The sequence below is a fragment of the Pogoniulus pusillus genome, chromosome 19 (genome assembly GCF_015220805.1).
Source record: "Pogoniulus pusillus isolate bPogPus1 chromosome 19, bPogPus1.pri, whole genome shotgun sequence".
In the NCBI taxonomy this organism is placed as follows: domain Eukaryota; kingdom Metazoa; phylum Chordata; class Aves; order Piciformes; family Lybiidae; genus Pogoniulus; species Pogoniulus pusillus.
In genome coordinates, this window is record NC_087282.1 from 8,323,096 (window position 1) to 8,347,347 (window position 24,252).

At 43.0% G+C, this 24,252-nt stretch overlaps 1 protein-coding gene across 1 annotated transcript in view; it reads left to right on the forward strand.

Annotated features, from left to right (window-relative positions):
• The first annotated feature begins 4,146 nt into the window (after positions 1-4,146).
• LOC135183873 (transmembrane 9 superfamily member 2-like) overlaps positions 4,147-24,252 on the forward strand; it is a 38,779-nt gene continuing 18,673 nt past the window's right edge. Inside the window, exons 1-9 of the mRNA XM_064159156.1 lie at positions 4,147-4,380; positions 4,870-4,937; positions 6,327-6,420; positions 8,981-9,108; positions 9,327-9,456; positions 11,547-11,674; positions 15,611-15,722; positions 18,237-18,316; positions 19,901-20,009. Of these exons, the coding sequence (XP_064015226.1) occupies positions 4,264-4,380; positions 4,870-4,937; positions 6,327-6,420; positions 8,981-9,108; positions 9,327-9,456; positions 11,547-11,674; positions 15,611-15,722; positions 18,237-18,316; positions 19,901-20,009 (966 nt within the window). The 5' untranslated portion in view covers positions 4,147-4,263. The remainder of the gene's footprint in view (positions 4,381-4,869; positions 4,938-6,326; positions 6,421-8,980; positions 9,109-9,326; positions 9,457-11,546; positions 11,675-15,610; positions 15,723-18,236; positions 18,317-19,900; positions 20,010-24,252) is intronic.

A 24,252-nucleotide genomic window follows, 5' to 3' on the forward strand; every position in this document is an offset into this window, starting at 1 on the left:
ATCTGTGATGCTGAGGAATCTCTCTCAGATCTGAGGACCTGGTGTCCAGAGCCACTCTACATTCCTGTACTGCCCTGCATCAGCTGTGGCAGGTCAGACATTTTTTAACGATAGCTTTTCAAGGGTATCCATGCTGTACAGCAGGCAGTAGTGCCTGGTACCAATTCAGTCTCTTGCTTGTACATACTGGTCTTTCTCCTGACAGACACCATGGCATGCCCTCATCAAGAAGCCCCTAGGGCTGTCAAGGCTCTACCACAAATCTGCTGGCACCTAAAAGGAATAAAATCCTGCCTTTCCCACCTGTACCTACAGCCCTTCTGACTCCTTCCCACACTGCTGTTTGTACCAGTGGCATGGAGGATATGGGGGAATGGGTGGGTCTGAAGCAATCAGAAACAGTGGTGTAGTTTCCTAGGTTGTGTTATAAGTCATAGGACAAGAACAAGATGTTCCACCAGAATTTTACTTCATCCACTTGCTTAAAACACAGGATGGGCACTGTTCAGCTGTGATTATGTTCTCCCTTGTGGTACTCAACAGACCTTTGTTTCTGAGAGGTGCCACTGGGCTGCTGTGGTGCTGCCCAGTTACAGTCACAGAGCTCTGTAACTGTCACATGCTGATAAAAGAACATCAGACTCTGCTTTTATCTTAATTTTCTCAGTTTCTGCTGATTTTCAACTGCTCTTTAAGAGAAAGCAAAAGACCACATTGCTTCCAACTACCTTGCAGAATCTGTTGAGAATACAAACGGAGGTAGCTCTCAAACACTTCTCTAGACTGGTATAAGCTTAAAGATGGTCACCTTTCCAGCATAGATGCTGAGAGCTTCTGTGTGCTGTTACTGTGCATGGGAAAAAGGAACGATGACCTTGGGTAACAAAGTGGGAGGGCACCACACGTGATAACAACACATCTGCTGTGTAGATAGATACTCATACAACATCACAGGAAAGAAAAGGTTCAAATTCTACTTTTGAAACAGAATGACTTAAACCTCAGAGCCTCTCTGGAATAAATAGTGAAGGTGAAAGCAAACTGTTGGTCCTGTAAGAAAAATGCTAAAAATAGTCTCCCCCTCTGCATGAAATCTTTGTTCATTTCTGTGACCTGCAGCAGTGCGTTTGCTGACTGCCTCCCAGCTGGCAAGACAAACAGATGCAAACAAAAGTCTCCCTCTCTTCTCAAATGTTTTGAAAAACACTTCACTGGTAACTCCAGGCTTCAATTCATTTTATTACCATGCTGTTAGCAGGCACTGTACCTGTAGCTGGATGGGATTAGCGTGAACATTTAAACAGCATTTGAATGTGACCACTGTCATTGTATTAGGGCCAAATTATTCTGTCCTTTGCCCTAAAAGATATCATCAGTGGGCTTCTCATCAAAACCTTAGGTCCATCTACACTGCAAACTGGAACAGTATTTTATTGTATTCCCTTGCATAGTTATGTATGGTCATGCTCCAAGTTCAGTGAGACAGATCATTTTCTTAGAAGATTAGAGGCTATAGATTTTTGCTAACTATTGCCTCTCCTTTCCTTTTTTATTCCTTTTTGTTTGTTTGCATTTTTTTTTGTTTGGGTTTGTTTGGGTTTCTGTTTGATGAAAAAGTAAAGAATCTGTGAGGAACAAACTTTATTCAGTAAAAAGTTCAAGAGTAAAGACCTGTGACAATTTCTATTGCAAATGATCTGTCAACCTTGAATTTTATGATAGGAAATTAAGATAATAATAATAGATCTGACCCCTGCAGAACAGGAAACAGATTTAGATGGGCTAACTGGGCAAAGAGAAACCCCAAAACTCTGCCAACTTTTTACACAGAAGACCGTTGTTATCTAACTGTCACAGCTTGGGAAATGTTCTCCACATTTTCAGAAGCTGGAAAATATGGAATTAATGTGTATATTACTTACAACACATACACACATATAAACTGACTCCTTCATGCCTTTTCATTGATAATCATAAACATGAGCTTGCTAGATGGGAGAGATGGACAACATTCCCTGAGAGTAATATTTTATGAATGCTTTTGTAGTAGCTTTCACCTAAAATGCCACGATCTCGAATTAACCCCTTGCTGTTTTGACACTGTAATTGAATTTACACTGCTGTTCACACAGAGGACAGTACTTTGGATGTCCCTTGTACCACGCTGCATGTTTTCATCAAGCTTACTGGCCTTTTACCAAGTTTGTCATACTTTGGGTTTAAACTGGATAAAGGGTTCAGGAGAGCTGGGGGATGAAGACTTAAGAACACAGAAATAATCTGATCGCGTAAGACTCATTTAATGAATAAAAAAGGGAAATGTAATTCCTTCTAGATACATAGTCAAAAATTAATAATGGGAAAGATGAGTTTAATACTTCCATGACAAAGAGGAATTTTCTAGGCAGCTGTCAGTTAGTTGATAGGTACTTCTAGAAACTCAGCATTTTTCCTCTGTAAAGCTCAGACTAGTGTGGATGAGAGCAGCACATAGTAATTGTTTCTGGCACTGATTTTGTTAACCATTTCTAAACTTGAACTCCTCAACTGCTTCTCCTAAATGACCTGTTTGAGGTCTAATTGTGGCCCCTGTCAGGTTAGTAACACAAGGTGGATCAGAGGTGCTGAACACAGCTGGGCCTGTCTGAAAAGAATTTTTTCAGGCTCAGTTGAAAAGATACAAGACAAGCAATTATTATGCACTCTATTCTTTCTCCTTTTGCCTGGTGCTGCCTTACAGTAAGGGCAACTCACTACTGATTGGTGAGTTGATAAAATTGTTGGACATGGAGGTTTTGCAGGGGTAGTGCAGATGTACTGTCTGCAGGTTGTAAACCAGAGTGGCAACAGCATGCCAAGGTGGGAAATATAGAGAAGAAGATGGAGGTGTCATCTGCCTGGTATTGACAACCATGCCCATAGCATGATGTCACAGTATCACAGTATCATCAGGGTTGGAAGAGACCTCACAGATCATCAAGTCCAACCCTTTACCACAGAGCTCAAGGCTAGACCATGGCACCAAGTGCCACGTCCAACCTTGCCTTGAACAGCTCCAGGGACGGCAACTCCACCACCTCCCCGGGCAGCCCATTCCAGTGTCCAATGACTCTCTCAGTGAAGAACTTTCCCCTCACCTCCAGCCTAAATTTCCCCTGGTGCAGCCTGAGGCTGTGTCCTCTCGTTCTGAGCAGTGTGTATTTGTTTGCCATGGTAGCACAGAGCTTGGCTTGCAGCTATCACTTGTACTTACTCTGCTTCTTAGACAGATGCTTCTTAGGTTTTGCATCTGTCCCTGAGTGCTGCTCCTGCCATTGCCACCTGAATGAGTTTGGAGCTTGGCATCGCCTTTGTGGCACCACGGTGGCTGCATTGCAGCGAGGAGCCATGGGACATCATGAGCACATCCCACTGATGCTGGCTGCAAGCATCACAAGCTGCTGAAGGAGACATCAAAAATGTAATCATTAAACATTGCAGGGTGGCAGATGAAGGTTGCAAGGTAACATCTTGGATCCCCACCTCAGATTTCTGAGCTGGTAGCATAGTGATAGGATGAGGGGTAATGGTTTTAAACTGGAAGAGAATAGATTTAGACTGGATATTAGAAAGATAGCCTTTGCTGTGAGGGTGGTGAAACACTGGACCGAGTTGCCCAGAGAAGTTGTGGATACTCCTTCCCTGAAGTGTTACGGGTCAGGTTGGATGTGGCTCTGTCCCTGCCCATGGCAGAGGGGTTGAAACTAGATAATCTTTAAGGTCCAACTCATACCATTCTGAGATTCAAGAGCCGTCTGGAAGCGTTCCTGTGTAACCTGCATTAGATTAATGGCGGTATTCTGGCAGCAGGGTTGGACCTGATGGTCTCCGACGGTCCCTTCCAGCCCCTAACATCCTCTGATTCTGCTATGCCGGGGGTCAGAGCCTGAAGCGAGGCTCCGGCACAACTCACCGCAGGAGGGCTTTGAGAAAAAGGACCGAGCTGAGCGTCCGAGGCAAAAATGGAAACCGCAAGACGGGAACCACCTCCCCACCGAGAGGAAGGCGACAGGCACCGGCACCCGCCCTGCCGCACGCTGCCCTGCCTCACGATGGCGCCCGGGGTCTCGCCGCCTCATTGCGCAGGCGCCGCGGCCGCAGCGCGGTTGTGACGCCGCCGTTACCGGCCTTTGCCTCAGCTGAGGCCGCCTCTGCAAGGCGCTGGTTAGGGGAGCCGGGGCTGCAGCCTCGGCTGATGGTGCCTTCGCCCCTTGAGGCTAGAAGATGAGGCTGCTGGCGGCCGGACTTCTGTTGGTGGCACCTCTCTGCGCCGCCTTTTATCTGCCCGGCTTGGCGCCTGTCAGCTTCTGTGAGGAGGGAGAGGAAAGCGAGGGCTGCAAGGTGAGAGCTCTTTCGGGAGGGCCCGACACGGGCAGCCCTCCCTTTGCTAGGACTCTCCCCGCTTGCGGTTTCCGCGGTGACGGGAGCGGGCGGGGGGGAACTGGACCACCGAGCATCCCACGCCCCGCTGCATATGGGCCCCGGGCGTTCTCCCTCGGGCGGCATCCTTTGCTTCGGGAGACAACCACCAAACCTCCCCTTTTCCTGCTCAACTTTCCGCTCGGCGTCGGAGAACCCTTCGCCGGTGCTTCGCTCCTTGCCGCAGCCTCCCGTGGCGGCGGAGCAGCGGTGGGCAGGCGGCTGTGGCGTGGCCCAGCGCCGCGGCAGCCGGAGGGGCCTGTCAGAAGTCTGTGGCAACTCCACCGTGGGATAGCGAGCGTTGAAACTTAGCTAGTTCTTGCCAACTAGCGATGCGGTTCGTGTCGTTTGTTTCTGCAAGCCTCCGGATTGATTTGTTTTGTTTCTTCTCTCGCTTTTTCCCTGGCTCAGTCGCTAATCGAGCTCTTTGTGAACAGACTGGACTCGGTTGAATCGGTTCTGCCGTACGAATATGATGCGTAAGTACATGGCAGTAGGCTCCCAGGAGCGTTTGGAAATCCTCTATGCTGTTCTCAGTGCAGTGATGCAACTCCTGCGTGTCCTGAGAGCAGTAGCTTGGATGTAGAGGTGGAAGCTCTGTGGTAAAGGGTTGGACTTGATGATCTGTGAGGTCTCTTCCAGCCCTGATGACACTGTGATACTGTGTGAAGAGTAAACTCACTACTCAGCGGCAGCAATGAAATACAAGGGGGTGGAAAGAACGGAGGCCACACCTGTGCCTCCTGAGATCCTCCCCTGTTTTTGTTGAAAACAAGGCTGCTGGCCTTCTGATGGGTGCATTTTTTCGAGCTGAGTACTACGTTTTTATTGTTGACTTTCTGATACGTTTGAAAGTTCTTCCTGCTAGGCAAACCTAGGAAGTCAGGAGCTTTGTGTTCCTTGTTTCTGACAACTAAAATACGTGGAAGAAGCAACATTGTTAGTTTTCCTTCTAGCACCGAGTTCTGTACCTAGCTCTTGGTGGTTGTTTTCGTTTCTTTCAACTGGATTCTTGTCTGGGCAAACTTACCTGCCTTTGGAAGGAATTTATAAGCCTACAAAGCACTCATACATGATTTGCAGTCTTGCTGTTTGGCATAGAGGAAAGAAACTACAGGTAGGTCTTACCCTGTGAAGCAAGACCAAGAGACTAGTTTGGGAAGCCCACGTTGCCTCTATTTGCATTAAGTTTTATGGATGCCAATGAATGTAGAACCACTTATCAAGAACAGGTGCTTTTTCACCAAAGAAGTGATTTAAAATAGTTTTTTAGGCATAATTTTCCTCACATAACCTACTACTAACCAATATTACATAACAACAGAAACAACAAAATCCAGAATGGTTACATTTTCCTCCTATTCAGCTGTTTCAAACTGTAGAGTTGAAAAGAATTAGTGAATGGCATTTGGCAGTGTGTGGCACATTAATATTAAAAACATGTTCCAAATAATGGAACTGCTTCTATGTTAGATTCTATTTGTAAAGACTCCTTAAAGAAAGGAATGTAGATGTTTTTCTGCAACTTTGGCAAGAGAAATGGACAATCTGTAGCATAATCTCTTCTTTTCCTAGTAATAAAACATTATGTTCTTTGTTTTCATTGCCATTTGAAAAGGATGCTTGTGCTAATCACCATTCATTTCGTTAAAGATGCTTCAGCTGCAGTTATTTTGCTTAAAACTGATATCAAAATAGAAATGTTTCTATGTAGTATTTGCAAAAGCACTCAAAGTTTTGCTAATGGTGGCTGGCTGAAAGAAGTATGAAAGCTGCCATATTATAGGTGTAAGAAGCTGTCTTTGGCTGATACTTACAGTTATGTGTCAATTAAAAATCAGAATGATCTTTTCCACATTTTCTTCCAGTTTTGACTTCTGTCAAGATACTGAAGAGAAAAGACCATCAGAAAATCTTGGACAAGTGCTGTTTGGGGAGAGAATAGCATCGTCTCCATATAAGGTTATTTTGTCCTTTGAAGTTGACCCAGTTTACAGTTGATAACTGTTGCTCTGATAGCTGCAAACCAGAGGCACAGCTGAACATTTGATGATTGTCTAATTTATTTATTTTTAATATAAGCTTTATAGTGTTTATATACTCAATCCAAAATCCCTTTGAGGTATCAAAGGCATCTTTAGGGTAGCTAATTGAAGTTAGGAAGCTGAGCCAGTAATCACTATTCTTACCTGTTTCTCTGTGATAGAGATGTCCAGAAACTCTTAAGCAGCTCTTTAAGAGCTGAGTGTGAGCGAGTTTAGGTTGGATGTTAGGAGCAAGTTCTTCACCATGAGGATGGTGGAACACTGCAACAGATTGCCCAGGGAGATAGTTGAGGCCCCATCCCTGTAGATACTGAAGATCAGGCTCAACACATCTCTGAGCAACCTGATCTAGTGGAGGATGCCCTTGCTCTCTGCAACAGAGTTGGACTAGATGACCATTGAGGTTCCTTCCAGCCCAATCCATTCTATGATTCTATCAGATTATTTTTCTGTAATATTAGATGTTGTAAACTGGCATTTAATGAACTGTTTCATATCTTGGTTGGTACTATTAGGCAACTTCTGGAGGGGAGGAGGAGGAGGAAATTGAATTGGGGCTCACTTCATAGAATAGACCCATAGCTCTTCCCTGTTTGCACATGCCTAACATTTGTTGCCTAGACCCAAATTTTTCATCGTTGGTGCATCTCACTTGAAATTTTTGGTAAAATAAATGTATGGAAGGATGTCACTAGATTAGGTATGTAATGTTTTTCTGTCCTGTGGCCTGCTTTAGCACTGAACAAATGCAGCATCTCTGAAAAGCTGCATAATCAACTTGGGAAAATTAATAGCAGTGAAGATCAAATGCTGGCTCTTAATGCTTAAAAGCTGTGTACTGTTCAAGGGCAGTTTTTCAGACTGGGATTTGCTGGTGAAACTGAAAACTGGGGATCTGTTTTTCTGTGAAGAGTTGCTAGGTAATCCAAATCCCTGTGAGAAAAAGAGGCAGCAGAGTTTGAGTCTATTGCTGCTCAGTCATTAGGGACCTAGTGGTGTCTTTTCACAGGGCTGTTAAAGAGGGTGATGCCTTCTCTCTTGTGTAAAGTGCTCTTAGAAGTCTCTTTGACTCTAAGCTAATGTAATTTTAAGTCTTATTACTGTTGGCCACAAGAAGCTTTTACATACATAATGTGATGGGGCATTTGGGCTAGATTCCCTCTGAATAGATTATTACAGCAATTGTTTGGATGGTTGCATGCTGCAGTAATTAGAAAATGCTGTTTCTTTAGCCTTGATGCTGTTTGAAAACATGACTGAAAATTCCATTTGGTAGCTCACTAACAGGTAAATCCTAGCTGGGTTAGAGTGCAAGTCAGACAAATGTGAGCACATGTTAGATTGTGCCTGCACTTGAAGCTTAGATCTTGTGCAAGTTGTTGTATTTTTGGCATCTTTACCTAATAACTTAGTCATCGTGGGGGAACGTGGCTAAAATGAACATGAAACACTCAAAAGGGGTGTAGTTAAATGTTTGCTTTAACGGATGATGAGTGTACCAAAATACAGGAAACTGACAAAATGAAAAATCAAGACTTTTTTAAACTAATTTTGCAATTTCAGCCCTGAAGGTTTATCTGAAGGTAGTTTTTCTGGGCTATGGAGAGTTTTGGTAATGTTAAAGAGGATTGCTGCTGCTGGATATTCTAAATCTTAAGTTTAAGCTGTTGGGTAAGAAATTCTGACTTGGGAAACTTCTATAGCAAGGAAGTGAAGTACAGGCTGGGGACAGAGTGGCTGGAGAGCAGCCAGGTAGAAAAGATCCTGGGGATACTGTTTGACAGCAGCTGAACATGAGCCAGCGGGGTGCCCAAGTGGCCAAGAAGGCCAGTGGCATCCTGAGCTGTGTCAGAAATAGTGTGACAAACAGAACCAGGGCAGTCCTCCTGCCTGCCCCTGTAGTGATCACTGGTTAGGTCACACCTTGAGTACTGTGTCCAGTTCTGGAAAACAAGAAAGATACTGAGATGCTTGAACGTGTCCAAAGAAGGGCAGCAAGGCTGGTGAGGGGGCTGGAGCACAGCCCTGTGAAAAGCAGCTGAAGGAGCTGGGGGTGTTCAACATGGAGAAGAGGAGGCTCACGGGAGACCTTATTGCTGTCTACAGCTACTTGAAAGGAGATTGTAGCCAGGTAGGATTGGTCTCTTCTTCAAGGCAACCAGTGGCAGAACGAGGGGACACAGTCTTATGCTGGAACAGAAGAGGTTTAGGCTGGGTGTTAGGAAGATGCTCTTCACAGCAAGAGTGATTGGCATTGGAATGGGCTGCCTGGGGAGGTGGTGGAGTCACCATCCCTGGGAATGTTTTGAAAAAAGACCTGATGTGGCACTTGGTGCCATGATTTAATTGGTTAGCTGGTGTTGAGAGATAGGTTGGACTTGATCTCAAAGGTCTTTTCCAACCTGATTAATTCTGTAAACTGAAGACCGAAATGTTTCTTTTGGAAGCAAACTTCTGTGCTCTTTTTTTTTTACCAGTTCACTTTTAAAAAGCAAGAAACATGCAAGAAGGTTTGTACAAGATCTTATGACCCAGCAAACAGTGCTGATAAAAGCAAACTGGCTTTTCTGAAGAAAGGAATGCAGCTGAATTATCAGCATCACTGGTAAGCTGAGATACACCCTTGATGTTGTTGGGTTGTTTGCTGCTTTTTTACACTATCTACATTCCAAGTGGTTGCTTTCTTCTTTCTATGTGATAGTTGCCCTCTCTTATGCATCTTGTGAGCACAGCTGAAAACTGTGTGTTAGATGAACGTTCAGTGCTGATGTGAAATAAGGTGCATGTTTTTTTCTGAGGATGTGTTCTTTGATTTCTGTCTAGGATTATTGATAACATGCCTGTAACCTGGTGCTATGATGTGGAAGATGGACAAAAATACTGCAATCCAGGATTTCCAATAGGATGTTTTGTTACTCCAGATGGTAGAGTTAAAGATGCTTGTGTTATAAATGTAAGTGGTGAAACTTTTTTTGGTCAGCGTAGCAGATGTAATTTAATTTACACTCTGATGTTTTGCTGAGAAAGAACAGATACCTCTGCAAACACAGTTAATGCTCAGAATATGCATGTAACATCTCACTGATATGATGGTCAACAAAAAAATGTTCCTATGAGTCTTTTGACCACTACAGTCAAAAGCTATATTGTCCAAAATGCTTGAAAATTGATTTTTGTTCTGAAATTTCATCTGTATTCATCCTTTTACCTGTTTGTTTATATCCTTTTTGCATGCAAGACCTTCTATCAGTTCAATTTCAGATTGAAGCCTTCTAGCAAAGACCTGGAAATGAATGCTGTGTTCTAGTTGCAAAAGTTATGCCTAGCACAGTTTAGGAGTTATATGTGTCAGGGTTTTTCCCAGATGGCTGGAAGATAACAAATGCAGCTGTGTCAGGGAAAGAATGATACTGACAACACTTTGAAATGTGTCAGTCCTCCTGGTAGTTCCATGGTGAACTAGTACAGTTAGAGATAATAGTGATGGAGCTTTATCTCTCCTGGAGTGAGGCACCACACTTGTCTCAGTGAGGAGAAAGTCCTCTGCTATGATTGTGTGCTGCCACAGGGCTCACTGCTTGCATGCAGTGCAGCTTTCATGCTTTTTGAAGTGATGCATTATCATGCACCTTCAGTTTACTGTCTACAATCACTTTCTAACTTGGTTGCACTGTAGACTATGGGAAATGGTCAGTAAACAACCTGTTTCAGTTAAGTGCTCAACTTTTATTACTTTGGATGTGAGGTTGTGTTTATGTTAAACAGATCGTGGTGTGTGTTGCAAGCTATCTGCTACACACAAAACTTGTAACTGAAGTCAGTGACTTGGGTGAAGATGTTAGGTTTTCTCATGAGGAGGCTTTGGTGCATGGACATCTGTGACTGAGTTTCCTAGTGAGTGCTGTGCAACTTGTAGGTGCTCTGCCAGTGATACTCAGTGTATTTTAGTCTCTCAATTCTGATTCTGATGAGAAGTTTGCATGGCATAGCACTAGAGGGATGATGATTACGTGGACAAATAAGAATGTAGCACCATGGATATGACTTTAATCTCTGGGCTGAGTTGAAGAATGTCATCTTGTTAGCAGTCTACCCAAATACATGTTCCAGCAGACATAATTATCTCTCTAAAAATGAGGGCAGGAAAAGAGGTTGTTACCATGCAGTGGCAGAGCCACAGTTCATTCTCCTGTTTATGCAGCTGGTGAGCTCCATTGTCACCTCAACTGCTATAGTAATAGAGGAAAGAGGTACCCAGAAGTGGGGTTATGGTATATGATTTTGATAAGCATCATGATCATAGTGAAAGAAGGAAAATCCAGTTAAATTCAGTGCAAGACACCTTCAGATTTTGCTGGGAGTGGGCTAAGGGATGGAACTTGTGTGGTAGTTGGAAAATAGGTAGTAGACAATGGATTTTTTTTTTAACTTAGAAACCCAACTCTCAATCTGTTGTTCTGATCTCCTAATTCAAATTAAAGTTTTTTAAACAATGACAATGAGGAGAAAAGAAAATCCAAGGCAACTTACTTGACTCTGGTATCATCTCAGCTTTATATAGTTTTTTGTAATTCTAAATTCTGCAAGGTTAGGGGTGACAAAGGCAGAATAGCTACTGAAGGTGAAAGGTAAGGGGTTTTTTTTTGAAGTAAAACATGGTTTGTAAGCTTTGCAGCTGGTCTGTCTACCAGGAGGACTGGTGTGAGATGCAGGAAATGGTGACTAAATTACTTGCACCTGGAATAAACACATGTTGGAACTTGTTTTGGCAGCTTTTTATGGTGAATAGAAAAATGGTGCCAAGTACATCTAAATTTTACTAGAAAGGCAGATGTAGAGCTATATTATGTAGGTTTATAGTTCTATAATGCAATTTATTATATAGAAAAGGACAGAAATATTTTATACAGGAGTATTTAGTGGGTGTTGAAGTATTTGCCCTTCTTTCTTGCTCCCTCGCTGGACCTTTGTCTCATTTTAAAGTTCTTGACTGCTGCGCCCTCTCCTGTTGAAGTTTCTTCATCTCTTGATACTATTTTGTAGTCAGAGTTTAACAAGAAGAATACTTTCTACCTCTTCAACCACGTTGACATAACAATCATGTACCATAGTGGGAAGGATGAAAATTGGCCTGGTGCAAGACTGGTCATGGCAAGACTGAGACCTCAAAGGTAATTGTGCATTAAAGAAGCAAGTTCCAGTATTAGGGAGTCCTAACAGTAGTTAGAAATGGTATTTGGTGTCAGCAAGTTCTGAGAAACTGGTTGTTCTGTCTTTTGGTAAAGCTTTTGGCTTAGTAGTTCATCAGGTATAACTCTGAACATGAGGGAATACTTCTTTACTTTGAGGGTACTGGAGCAGGTTGCCCAGAGAGGCTGTGGAGTCGGTGTCTCTACAGAGATATTCCAAACCTGCCTGAAGGACATGATCCTAGGCAACCTGATCTAGGTAATCCTGCTCTAGCAGGGGGAATTGGGCTAGATGATCTCCAAAGGTCTCTTCCAAACTCTGCCATTCTGTGGTTCATGGCTGCAACTGTATTTCCAAAGAGCACTTCCACAACTGTAAATATCATTTAAGTTTGCTTTTAAAGGGTCCCTCCTGTTAGAAAAGCTGCTTGTGCAGACTCTTAGAACCTGACACAAACAACAGAAGCTTTCTCATCTTTTCATTGATACCATCTGGGTGCACATTGCTTTCTTCTATATATTGGCAGACACAGAGTGAGAAACATCCATCTACTGAGTGACACTTTCCCATGTCATCTAATCATTGTTCATTGCCTTCCAAATCTGCTTTGGATGTACAGTATTTGTTACATGCGTCCTCTGTTGTTTTGGATGCTGAGGTATAGATGAAACATCAAGTTAATATTAGTGTTTAGAACAGCAGAAATAATGGATAATTTCATAAGAGGATTAATTTATTTTATTAAACATTAGCTTCTTTGTTTCTGCATTGATCAAAAAGGAGATGCAAACAATTCTGAGGTTAGACCCAAGTGATCGCTTCATCAGTTTGTTCATGCACAGTTCAAGCTTACCTATATTTCAAAACTGCAGTCCACTTAGAATATTTCAAAGTAGGTTGCTTTTTGTAGCTAAATTCATTCCTTTTTTCTACAGACAGAGATTAAATATGTTCTGAAATTATGCTACCAGAGCTTCTCAAGTCACACAGGCACATAGTACGTGACTTGGTTTTTTGCGTTGCAGTGGCATAGTGTGTTTTTAATGAGTTTTACTTGCTGTGAAAAGTCATTCCTTTCATTTACATCTGCTCCCAGATGGTAGCAGTAAGATTTTTATCAACCTTCTTCATTTTTCAGTCATGTTCAATATCTTTATTGATGATCTGGACTAGGGGATTGAGTCCACCATCAGTAAGTTTGCAGATGACACCAAACTAGGAGCAGGTGTTGATCTGTTTGAGGATAGGAGAGCTCTGCGGAGGGACGTAGACAAGCTGGATGGGTGGGCAGAGGCCAGTGGGATGAGATTGAACAAGGCTAAGTTCAGGGTTCTACATCTTGGTCACAACAATCCCAAGCAGCGCTACAGGCTGGAGACAGAGTTGCTGAGAGCAGCCAGGCAGAAAGGGACCTGAGGGTACTGGTGGATAGTGTGCCAGCAGTGTGCCCAAGAGAGCCAATCGCATCCTGGCCTGGATCAGGAGCAGTGTGGCCAGCAGGACAAGGGAGGTTATTCTCCTGTACTCAGCACTGCTCAGGCCACATCTGGAGTGCTGTGTCCAGTTCTGGGCTCCTCAATTCAAGAGAGATGTTGAGATGCTGGAAGGTGCACAGAGAAAGGTGATGAAGGGTGTGAGAGGCCTGGATCACAGCCCTGTGAGGAGAGCTGAGGGAGCTGGGGATGTGCAGCTTGCAGAAGAGGAGGCTCAGGGCAGACCTCATTGCTGTCTACAACTCCCTTCAGGGAGACTGTAGCCAGGTGGGGGTTGGTCTCTTCTGCCAGGCAAGCAGCAACAGAAGAAGGGGACACAGTCTGAAGTTGTGCCAGGGGAGGTGTAGGCTGGATGTTAGGAGGAAGTTGTTGTCAGAGAGAGTGATTGGCATTGGAAGGGGCTGCCCGGGGAGGTGGTGGAGTCACCATCCCAGGTGGTGTTGAAGCCAAGCCTGGCTGGGGCACTTAGTGCCATGGTCTGGTTGATTGGCCAGGGCTGGGTGCTAGTTTGTGCTGGATGATCTTGGAGCTCTCTTCCAACCTGCTTGGTTGTATGATATGAGAATGTGTCCAGTGTGCAGACCACAAGAGGGCACTGTTAAGTTGCACATAACCTGAATTTTGTCATTCTCTGGCCTGACGATTTGTTTGGTGCTTTGCTTCGAAACCTTCAAGCTCTCTTCTTGGGGGCTATTAGTGGTTGGAACACTATAAGTCTTTCATGAAAGTTTTTCACAGAACCACAGAAACATTCAAATGACCTTTAAACACATCCAGGGTTGGTGACTCAAACATCTCCCTGGGCAGCCCATTCCAGTCCCTTACCACTCTTGCTGGGAAAACATTTTTCCTGGTTTCTGGTCTAAACCAACCCAGTGGCAGCTTGAGGCCATTCCCTCTTGTTCTATCACAAATGATTTGTGAGCAGAGACCAGCACCAACCTCTCTATAACTTCCTTTCAGGTAGTTAGAAAGCAATGAGGTCTCCTCTTCTTTCAAACTAAACAGCCCCAACTCCTTCAGTCACTCTTCATAAGATTTATTCTCCAGGCCCTTTTTATTGTCTCATGGTTTGATTTGGGTTTTTCATATAACACCACACATAAGGTAGAAGTGTTTGTCAAAGTTGGGTAAATCTTGCCCAAGGAGGATGAGAGAGAAGCTATTTTTCCAGTGTCAGAGCAGGTTCACAGGTGTGGATTCAAGCAAATCTTAAGGTTTCTTTGACCTCATGCTTTTATAGCTACTGTGTTGCTAAATTACTGCAAGGAATGTTTGCTTTTTTGAACTTCAGAATGTAATTATTATTGTGAGTTATTCTGTGCTCTTTCAGAGGATGTGAGACTGACAAGAGGTGAAATCAGACCACTTCTGTAGGCATGGAAAATAGAAAGGTTCCCACAGTAATTTCCTTTGCTTTTGTGTGAAAAATAAACCAATAGTAATAACAGTCATTTTAGAAGTCATTCAGAAATACCCCAAAATAAAATAAACACACTTCTCCCTATGCAACTTGAGGGAGGGTAAGAACCTGTTAGAGATGGCAAAGAAGTTCCCTGCCTTCCTTACTGGCAAGCACAGTCTGAGGTTAAGTCTCTCATCAATAATGCAGTCTGGTTAAAATGTGACAGGGAGCTGCAGTGGTAGAAAAGGATATTTTGTGTTTAAAAATTACCATCTTAACAGGTAAAAATCTCCAGATTCCACAGCTTGGATAATCAAATAGAATTTTAGCTTAGGACCAGGACTTAATTCTGATCATGACAGAAAAGAGGGTAGGGTAAGATTGCATTTAATAACTTTTGGAGATCTGCAGTTCTTGTCCCCCACATGCTTAGCAAACAGCTTTGCCTATCATGTTCTCCAGTGCTTAGAAACGTGGGCAGACAGTAACTCAGTGCAGGATAGTGTCCAAGATCCAGATCTCTGAAATGCTTTTTGTGGAGTGTTTTTCTTTTGCTGCAAATGAGTACCAATATTCAGCTCTGCTATGACTTCAAGGCTGTTAAAGAAGTTTTAAATGATACCTCATTATATACATTGTGTTTTTTTCTGATATCTCCAGCTACAAACCTAAGTCTTAATAAAAAACATATTTTAAGATCTTTGGCCTTTGTTTGCAGAAGAACAAGAACAACAAAACAGGTTTTCAAGAAGCTGCATAGCTGGTACAAAGTTGATTCATAGAATACCAGGCTGGAAGAGGCCTCAAGGATCATCTAGTCCAATCCTAAGTGATACACACAGCTCTTCTGGTCTGGTGGTTTTTGGGGTTGTTTTGGTCTTTCGTGGGTTGTTTTGTTTTAATAAAACTTAGTTTAGTTAGCTCAGAAAAGAATGTCAAAGTCAATCTTACAGAGCATATGCAATTTTATTTAACTGTTTTCTTGTTTATTTTGGTGTGTTGTACTTTTTTTCCCTCAGCTACAAACATACAGATGAGAACAACTTAAGCTGTGAAGGTCCACCTATGGAGATTCCTGGAGAATTCACCAATAAACTGAATTTGATCTATACCTACTCTGTGACATTTGAAGTAAGTATTGAATCTGTTACATGAATATGTCATTTCTCAGAAGATTGAAGTCAAAAGTGATTTGTTAATAGCCATAAACTGGTTTAAAGAAGTATAAATTCCATAAGGATGGTCTTATGAAGCAGTTTTCCCCAAACCTGTTACTTTTCCATTGCTGGAGTTTAAGTGACATTAGAATGTATATGTAAAGACCTTCTATTGACCTGGTTTATTATTAATGGAAAGGTAATATACTGAATAGCTGCAGGAGTTGTCTTGAGATCTGCTTTGCTTTCAGAGCTCAGTCAGGGTAGTGAGAGTCTCACATGGAAGAAATGTTTACCTTCTCTTTGGAGACATTTTTGTGTTAAATAAGAACTTCAGCATGTTGTGAAGCTGTTTGTTCTAGTGAAGTCGCAGGGTTTGTCTCACTTTGTATTGCTTTTGTTTACTAGCTGCTTTTTCTGAGTAGGTGGCCATTTATCTTTCAGAGTTAATACTCTCATCTTGGCTAATACTCTAATGCTTTATTCATCCTGTTACTACTAAAACAGGAGGAAATGAGAGTCTTTACCCCAGTATAGATAGGGAGCCTTGTATGGGAGTGAGAATGATTTGATTCAAGCTGACTTCAATCTCTCGTACCTTGGTTTCACTCTATTCCAAAGGCATCATTGTTTTCCTGGTGTAAGACCCTGATCTCACAGGCTTAGACCACCAGTTTCTGTTGTGTAGACAGTTGAGCAGCTGTCATGTGGTAAGAGCTTTCACTCTACCAAATTGAAGTTGATTTGAACCAATGACCTTGAGGTGCGAGGCTCTATATCCTGTTCCTTTTCCCTCGAGACACTCAATCCTCCTTTGACTCTCTTAATAGACAGGAGGCTCATTCATGTAGTGAAATTAACATTGTGGTTAAACCCTGATGATAAATTGCAGCTCTGGATTACAGCTTTGCCTAGTTATTTATGTGACCTGTTGGGCTTTGGGGCTCAAACTCCTCGCCTGCACTGCACCACAGAACAAGGGAGTAGCTGCACTGTGGGGTTGGGTGCTTCCAGTAGATGGTGCTCGGTGTGTCTCAGGCCAGGCACTGCAAAGGTGCTCGCTTGCTTCATTGGTATTAATAGCCAGTGTGCTTTCAGTAGTAGTTTCAAAATAAGAGGAAGAGTGTTGATCCATGATAAGTCTCCTTTTAAATAGGAGTGCATGAGTTTCAGTAAAGCCTCAATACAGAAACCAGTCAAATGGGGAACTGGCTTATGGTCCTCTCTAATACAGCAGCAGACTTCTGATGAGAAAACTATGGTGTCTGTTTCAATTAATTGAAAGCCTTGTTCAGTATCTTCAGCAACGTGGATGAAGAGGCAGTGCACTCTCAGTGAGTTTGCTGATGACACAAAACTGGGAGCAGTGGCTGACATGCATCTGGGCTCTGCTGCCGTGCAGTGGGATCTGGGCAGGCTGGAGAGCTGGGCAGAGCGGAACCTCATGAAGCTCAGCAAGTGCAAGTGTAGGGTCCTGCACCTAGGGAGGAACAACCCCCTGCACCAGTAGAGTTGAGTGACCTGCTGGAAAGCAGTTCTGTGGAGAAGGACCTGGGAGTGTTGGTGGATAATTTACTGTGAGTCAGCAGTGTGCCTTGAGGCCAAGAGAGTCAGTGGCATTCTGGAGTGCTTTATGAAGAGTTTGGCCAGCGACTTGAGAGATCTTCTCCTCCCCCTCTGCTCTGGTGAGGCCACATCTGGATTATTGTATCCTGTTCTGGGCCACAAGAAGTTCACCTGGGAGCCTCCTCTTCTCCAGACTGCACAGCCCCAACTCTTTCAGTCTGTCCTCACAGCAGAGCTGCTGCAGCCCTCTGAGCATCCTCCTGGCCTTTCTCTGGACACACTCCAGCATGTCCACATCCCTCTTGTAATAGGGGCTCCAGAACTGGATGCAGTCCTTAGACTCAGTGGCTTCACATTCTTTGTCCTCTTCCCTGTGGTTGCTTCTCCTCAAAACAGTTAGAGGGAGAGCAGAAAAAAACATGCCTGGGCAAGCCAGGACATGTATATGCCTATGTTGGCCTGCTCAGGCCTACCACAACAGGAGGTCTGCCTGAAGTACATTAAAGAGAGAGAAAAATTCCAGGGGAAGCTAGAAGCATCGGTAAAGGAGTATGTTTATCAAAGCTGAGATCTCAAGATCAGTGTGCTACAGTGGGAGTGTCTTGCAGTCTTGGCATGATTGTTTTTCTGCATGCATTTTGGAGCTGTGGGCAGCTGCATGCCAAGTTCTGGAGGGATGAGGCTAAGTGAAGCCTCAGCTGAAGGTGTGGATGGGAGATTTCCATAAACAAGGTATCCTTTGAGAGGTTCAAGAGATGAACTAATGCAAGAGGGAGGCCTAACATTCAGGATTGATACCAAGTATGGATATTAATAATGCAGAATAGAAAGTTTGTGGAAGACATTTGATGTGTTTATTCCCTCTCAGACTGCAGCAAACTTGTACTGGTTTTCCATTCATTGGTGTTTCATTTCTTTGTAGGAAAAGAATAATATTAAATGGGCTTCCAGATGGGACTACATTTTGGAGTCCATGCCACATACAAACATCCAGTGGTTTAGGTAAGATTTACATTTATTCAGTGAACAACCTTGCAGAAGATCACAAAGATTTCTTATTTGTGCTACTGGTGATACTTAACTAATGCTGAGGTAGAACAAAGTCTGTAGTTTACAGTCAAGAAAACTTTCTTGGTTGTGTGTGAAATAACTTTTATCAAGCTTCCATCTCTTGGGAGCAACTGTATTGCATTTCAGTCAGGGCATGCATCTTTGGTGTCCAAAAGGAAAGCAGTTTCCATCATTATACTTGATCATCTCCACTCTAAAGAAGTGTTTTTTGCTCCAGTTTTTGAGACTCTGTTGCTCTGTGATGTTCTTGTTATTGTTTGGCTTTCTCTTACTGCCAAGTGAGAGGTATGTGTGTGTACTACGTGTTTTCTACTCAGCAGCTGCTAACAGTAAAAAAGGCTTTTATGAGTACAAGATGTGCATAAAAAGCTCCAATTTCCTTCTACCATGCAGACAGTACCAAGTGAGTTTGTAATTTATGTTGATGTGTCATGTTTGCAAAGGGCTTGTCGGATTAAATGTCTCTACAAAATATGAAATGGGATGATGTAGATTGCATTGGTTGATACAAAAATCTGCTTGACAAAGTTTGTTTTAAGAGATGTAGCTGTTTCACTGGGGAAGTTCTGAGCTGCATGAGGAGGAAAATAAGGAAAAATTATATGTAACTATCTTGAGAGTTAGCAGTGTGTCAGAAAATACTCTTCATCCAACTTCTGTCTCCTAAGAAATCTGAAAGGTACACAAACCACTTTATCTTCTCCAGGTGGGAAATTGTTAAACCCTACCCTAGCAAGGTTTCATGAGGTTAGCAAGTTACACTGCACTTCCTCATTCAGAAGGACTTCATAGAACAGTTTTGATTGGAAGGTACCTTTTAAGATCATTGAGTCCAACCATTTGCTAACTCTGTCACGGGTGTTGCTAAATCATGTCACTCAACACCACATCTCTGCCTCTCTTGAGCACCTCCAGGGAATGGGGATTCAACCACCTCCCTGGGGAGCTTAGTCCAGGCTTTGAGAACCCTTAGACTCATGAGGTTTCTTCTAAGGTCCAACCTAAACCATCCCAGGGGAACTTCAGACTATTTCCTCTGCTCCTATCACTTGTTATTAGGGAGAAGAGACTGACACCCACCTGCCTCTAACCTTCTCTCAGGTAGTTGTAAAGAGCAGTGAGATCTCTCCTCGTTCTCCTTCAGACTGAAAAAAACCCAGTTTCCTCAGCTGCTTCTCACAGACCTGTTCACCAGACCCTTCATCAGCTTCCTTGCACTTCTCTAGACCTCTTCCAGCACCTCCACGTCCTTCGTGCAGTGAGGGTCCCAGAACTGACCCCAGTACTTCAGTTGTGGCCACACGAGTGCTGAGTACAGAGGAGCTTCTCTGCTGTCAGGGAAGTTTCCTGGATAATAGGACACAAGTTGTGTTAGCAGCTAAAAGTCTGAATGACTGAAATCTGAGTATCTAAGGCTGTTCCTGAGACCTGAGCTATATATGTGCTATGAATTGTAGTGCACCTCCTGAAACTTGAGTAAGTGGATTGAAAACTTGAATTTTCCTTTATCTACAGCATAATGAATTCCCTCGTAATTGTTCTCTTCTTATCTGGCATGGTGGCCATGATCATTCTGAGGACTCTGCATAAAGACATTGCAAGATACAACCAGATTGACTCTTCTGTGAGTAAGCTTTTACATGGGCATGTTTTTGATGATGATGTCTATCAATTAATATTGAGTACAGTCTGAGGAAATGGGTAACTACCAAGAATTTGATACATGCTTAATACACTGGGGCTTAAAAACAGTTTTCTTGCTATTTCTGCTTTTCTAACAGCAGGAATACCTGAACACATGTGGCAGTCTTACTTTTCTAGCATCATTTGATGAGCTTGTCATATGCAAGGACAGACTTGAGGTTTTAAAAGTATGTGGAGTGATTCAGAGAAACTTTTTGGTAGTGAACAAACTCGTGTTTGAAATGTAAGTCTGGTTCTTCCAAGATCTCAACCAAGGAAAGCCTCTTCTTTTTAATAAATACTTGGAGAGCATAACCAGCAGCCACAAACACAGTGCAGGTATTGGAAAGTGTTCTGGCACTGGTTCACCATGAGATGTGGCTGCTACTCCTGAGTCTTATGAATCATAGAATCATCCAGGTGCTCCACGTAGCCACCACACAGCTGGTCATGCTGTCCCATAGCTAAAACCCAAACAGGTAGAGGCTGATCATAGAATCAGCCAGGTTGGAAGAGACCTCCAAGATCATCCAGTCCAACCTAGCACCCAACCCTACCAAGTCAACTAGACCATGGCACTAAGTGCCTCATCCAGGCTTTTTTGTTATGTTATGGAGTCAGTCTGAACATGTAGCTGCTGGTGTGACACTGACCTAAGCAGCCAGTGTATTTATGTATGGAATCTCCACCCTTGGAGATATTCAAAAGGGAGATGGGAGGAGATGACCTCTAGAGATTTCTTGCAGCACCAGCTATTGAGCAATAGGATGACTGGCAACCTGAGATTGTGTGTAAGACTGTTTGTTGGTGTGGTGCTGTCTTAAGTCATGCTGTGTGACCTTAGCACAGAACCTATGCTTGGATCTCTTGTAGAGACATCTCTAGCGCGAAAAGACTTTGCTACCTATTTTGGCATATTTTCTGTCCAAAACTGTGTTTTTAATAGTCTGACCAACTGAACTTGTGAAGAGAAGAGTTCTTTTTCTTCAGAAGTGTGGTTTTTTTTCCTCTTCAGAAGATCAGACTTAAAATTAGTTCATCCTGATAATGTCCCCATTATGATGAAGCTGCCCTAGAAAGCTGAGTTGCTGTAATTTTTTCAATCCCAAAGTGATTATTTCTTTATAGTAGTTTGTAGGATAGCTTGTCCAGAAATTGTCCAGTGTGCTAGTATGTGACTTGTGAAGTTTGGAAGGCTTATGGTTTAAATTTCATGAGAAGTATGATGCAACTTTGTAAAGCAACATAGTAAAAACCCTTGAAACTTAACCAATGCGAGGTGATCACTGCAGAAAGGAGCAAAAAGTAAACTAACAGCTAATAATGGAGTGAAATTAGTATGAGGATTAGTCTGGCTAACACAGACTACTTGATATTGCCTTTTGTCTGTAGCTAGAAAGTGTGATGAAATCACATTCTTTGTCTCTGCTTAGCAGTTCATGTGCAACACAACTTATTCCTAGCTGTGCTGGAGCTACTTGGGATATGTATAAATTACATATGTGTGTTTTGTTTGTGGTAAATTCAAGTTCTCCTGGTGATCACTGTGCTAATGTAGGAAGCTGAGCCTGTTGGGAGTTTCTTTTGAAAACTGGTGTGCTGGACTCACTTGAAGACAGAAATACCAGGTTGGAAAAGACCTCCAAGATCATCCAGTCCAACATATCACCCAGCCCTAGCCAATCAACTAGACCATGGCTCTAAGTGCCTCATCCAGTGTTTTCTTGAACACCTCCAGGGATGGCAAGACCACCACCTCCCTGGGCAGCCCATTCCAATGGCAAATCATGCTCTCTGTGAAGAACTTCCTCCTAGTATCAGCCTAGTTGGATCTTTTATTGCAACTAGCATTACATTCTCAGGAACAGAATTGATACCCAAAACAGAGTCAAGTGCTGAAGCCCCTTATTTAACAGGCAACAGGTATAGCTACCACCACAGTGGTCTGATCTGTTGATGATCTTTGTTGAGGAAAAGAGCCTGTGAGGCACATCAGATGGTCTGACAGAGTCTGATTTTAATACACCAGCCCAGAAAGATGCATTTTCATAAAATCATAGTATTGTTTAGTCTGGAAAAGACCTTTAAGATTGTTGAGTCCAATCATTAACTCAACATTACCAAGCCTGCTGCTAAACCATGTGCCTCAACACCACAGGACAGGTTGAAAGAAACCTTGAGCAATCAAGTTGGAGAGGCATTCCTGCCTATAACAGGGAAGATGGAGTAGATGATTTCTAAGGTCCCTTCCAACCTAAGCCATCCTATGAATATACCCCTTAAAATGGGAAAGGGACAGGTCACCAGTGGCTTGCTCTCTCAGTGGAAGAGAATATAACTGTGAGTTGGTGTCTTGACCAGTTACTGCGAGTGAAAGGCTGAGAAAAAAATTACTCTTCTCACTGGTATAAGTCATGACCATAAACCAAAGATGGGAAATGATGTTAGATACTACAAAGGTTTGATTTTTCACTGTGGTGGTTTTCTATCTTGATAAATCTTTTCAAATCCACCCAAATGTTTCATATTGAAACTAAAACATCTGAAAGTACTTTTGTTCTTCTTTGTAGGTTTGATATTTAATATCTTTTATTAATGCAAATTCAGGCAGTAATTAAAGTGGAAGAATTTTTCCACATCCTTTAACTGATTGTTTTTTGTGAAGATTACCTTTTTGATCTCTCAATTTAAATTATGTTCCACATCTTAAAGTGTGTTGTCTTTATTAGCTGGTCATTCTCAATATGATAAAGAGCAAGCTTGATTATTTTTTTATGGATAACAGTGAGGATAGGTGTGACTTTCAAAACAAACCTCCACTTTTTAATGTTCTTACCAGTTGGAAGTGACTTAAAGATCTGTTGCAGTTCAAGGAGCTGATTTAATAAAGGTGTGAAATAAGTGTGCAAAAGAGGACCTGAGCTGAGAAGCTGTAGTGAAGCAAACCAGAATCTCACACTTAAGGAGTGCTGGGGGATTCTACTTGAAAAGATATCAATACACAAGCATTTGAAGTTCAGCTAATGCCAACTGGCTTTTAGTGTGATGTAGAGTTAGTGAGATACATGTTCATAAAGTATTTAGAAATCATTCTCTTACTTACAGGATCTTTTGACTAAGAAAAAGTGAACTTAAGATAATTCATTTCAATATCTTTTCAAGGGTGAGAGGTAAAACTCTTGTCCTGTTTTTAAGAATCTCTTTGATCATGACTGCTTGAGTGGGAAGGCCTTAAGTCTTTACTAGAATATTTAGAGAACTAGGCTGAAGTAATGGATAAGGTGAGGATTACTGCACTTGAATATTACTCTGAATTATTATTTAGCATATTGGCTAATTCATTACTTTGGCTTTTTTTTAAACTATAGAGTGTAGTTTCCTACATGGTTAGTTGTCATCGAATCAAGCAGGTTGGAAGAGACCTTGAAGATTGAGTCCAACCTAGAACCCAAACCATGGCATTAAGTACCCCAGCCAGGCTTGGCTTCAACACCTCCAGGCACAGCCACTCCACCACCTCCCTGGGCAGCCCATTCCAATGCCAATCACTCTCTCTGCCAGCAACTTCCTAACATCCAGCCTAGACCTGCCCTGGCACAGCTTGAGACTGTGTCCCCTTCTTCTGTTACTGGTTGCCTGGCAGAAGAGACCAACCCCATCTGGCTACAGCCTCCCTGAAGGGAGTTGTAGACAGCAATGAGATCTGCCCTGAGCCTCCTCTTCCGCAGGCTGCACACCCCCAGCTCCCTCAGCCTCTCCTCACAGGGCTGTGCTCCAGGCCCCTCACCAGCTTCATTGCCCTTCTCTGGACACCTTCCAGCACCTCAACATCTCTCTTGAATTGAGGAGCCCAGAACTGGACACAACACTCAAGGTGTGGCCTGAACAGTGCTGAGCACAGGGGCAGAAGAACCTCCCTCGTCCTATTGGCCACACTGCTCCTGATACAGGCCAGGATGCCATTGGCTCTCTTGGCCACCTGGGCTCACTGTGGGCTCACCTTCAGCTACTATCTCCCAGCACCCCCAGGTCCTTTTCTTCCTGGCTGCTCTCAGCCACTCTGTCCCCAGCCTATAGTGCTGCTTGGGGTTTTTGTGGCCAAATTGTAGAACCCTGCCCTTGGCCTTGTTAAATCGTTTTTTCTGTCTTACCTCAGGAACTTTCTCATCACTTCACCACCCTGG